The following is a 1,631-nucleotide window of genomic DNA, read 5'->3' on the forward strand; positions in this document are numbered from 1 at the left end:
GCACACAATCTCTATCAGTAGAGATTAAGGTCACTATGTTTACATATGCTTCGAATTCCTAGCCCTCCTTTCCATGCCCAGTGCCTACAGTGTAACACAGAAGAACATTCACTGTCCAAACAGTGCAAAGGAGCATTAGCCTATAATGACCCCTGCCCACGCACTGCTTCCCGAGAAGGAGCAAGGGCCAATACGAAGGCTCATCAAAAAAGGAATTAAACAAAGAGGACAGAGCCCTTCCTGGCACCTCCTCTGCACTGGCCTGGTTCTCTGCATGTCACAGTGCTTCATCATAACATTCAACCCTTCCCACAGCACTCCACCACTATACCTGGGGACACTACAACTCGTGTTTCACTATATTTGTGACTGCAATCGCCCGGGGCTGCAATCCCTGGCAAATATTCCCTATGCCAGGGCCACAAGACATCTTTTTCCTCCTCTTGTCACTGCAGAGCTGAATTCTGCACACTGCCCCCTCCCCTCTTACCTCTTACGGACAATGTTGATGTTCTTCTCCAGCTTTTCATAATTTATGTGTTCGTTAGGCTCAAAGTGGCTCATGGCCACCTTGGCCCGCTGGCACAGGACAGGAGCAACATGGTAGCGTCGTATCCCACTATTCAAGGCCTGCTGGAAAAAGGAGAGGATGAGCACTGGAACCTTGCAGAGTGAATTCCTGTAACATATCAACAAACCAATTGTTTTTCAGTTGTTATTGCTGTGATTTTACAGGCTGAGGAATAGAAACATTGCAAAGGCTTTTACAGGCACCTGATGAACATTTGATCCTACAATACTGCGAATTACATTAAACTGTGAGACACCAGGTTACCCAGAATGGGTAGCATTTACCAAATTATTTTACATTTCTATTTATAGTACCACATGCCTTACACTTTCAGTGAGATATTTGCTTTCAGACAATCCTGAAATAATTCTTAAGCAAACACCAGTTTGCTATACTCCTGACATATTACACCCACGGTGGAAAAGAACCCCTGCACTTTCCAGAGCAAACTAACCCTGGGTTTGTATTTGTTCACTGGTTTTGAGTTTATATTGAAGGGCTGGCAGGTGACACAGCATGGCACTGAGTAGACACCCATCTGTTCCACCATCACACAGTTAAGTTCCCCACGCAGGGTCCCTGCATGCTGTTACAAAGCTTATTATATTTCCCCATAAGGTGAGCTGCTTTTCAGTGCCAGGTACAGCGGTTTTGATGTGACACAGAGCAGGACAGAGGCAAGATGTGGAACAAACACATCAGCTTCACTAACATGGCTGCGCAGATCCACGTGCTGTTTATCTTCAATCTCTCAAAGGCATCCTCACCTTTCCCCTAAGAAAAGCCTTGCACTTGCCCTACAGGTGAGTTAACAGCAAGACAGATGAACTATACTGTGAGCTAAATGCAGCAGAAGATGCCATGGAAAAAAGCCCAAATTTCACCTGGCAGGCTCCACAGTGAAACAGTTCCCTGGAACATGGGAGAAGGGCAGGCTATGGCAAGGCAGCACCTGATCTGAAAGACACAGGTCAGTGCCCAGGGTTAAAAGGCTCTCGTGCAGCTTCGAAAACTGAGGTAGAGGGCAGCCCTCCATAAATACTCCCAAGGATTTGGCACA

At 46.5% G+C, this 1,631-nt stretch overlaps 1 protein-coding gene across 1 annotated transcript in view; it reads right to left on the reverse strand.

The window, feature by feature from the left end:
• The window catches only part of ACO2 (aconitase 2), a gene marked incomplete at its 5' end in the record, with an annotated part of 15,925 nt that extends 15,246 nt beyond the window's left edge, over positions 1-679 (reverse strand). Inside the window, one exon of the mRNA XM_010165085.1 lies at positions 491-679. Within this exon, the coding sequence (XP_010163387.1) occupies positions 491-679 (189 nt within the window). The remainder of the gene's footprint in view (positions 1-490) is intronic.
• Between the last annotated feature and the right edge of the window lie 952 nt (positions 680-1,631).

The sequence above is a fragment of the Antrostomus carolinensis genome, unplaced genomic scaffold (genome assembly GCF_000700745.2).
Source record: "Antrostomus carolinensis isolate BGI_N321 unplaced genomic scaffold, ASM70074v2 scaffold20430, whole genome shotgun sequence".
Taxonomy (NCBI): Eukaryota; Metazoa; Chordata; class Aves; order Caprimulgiformes; family Caprimulgidae; genus Antrostomus; species Antrostomus carolinensis.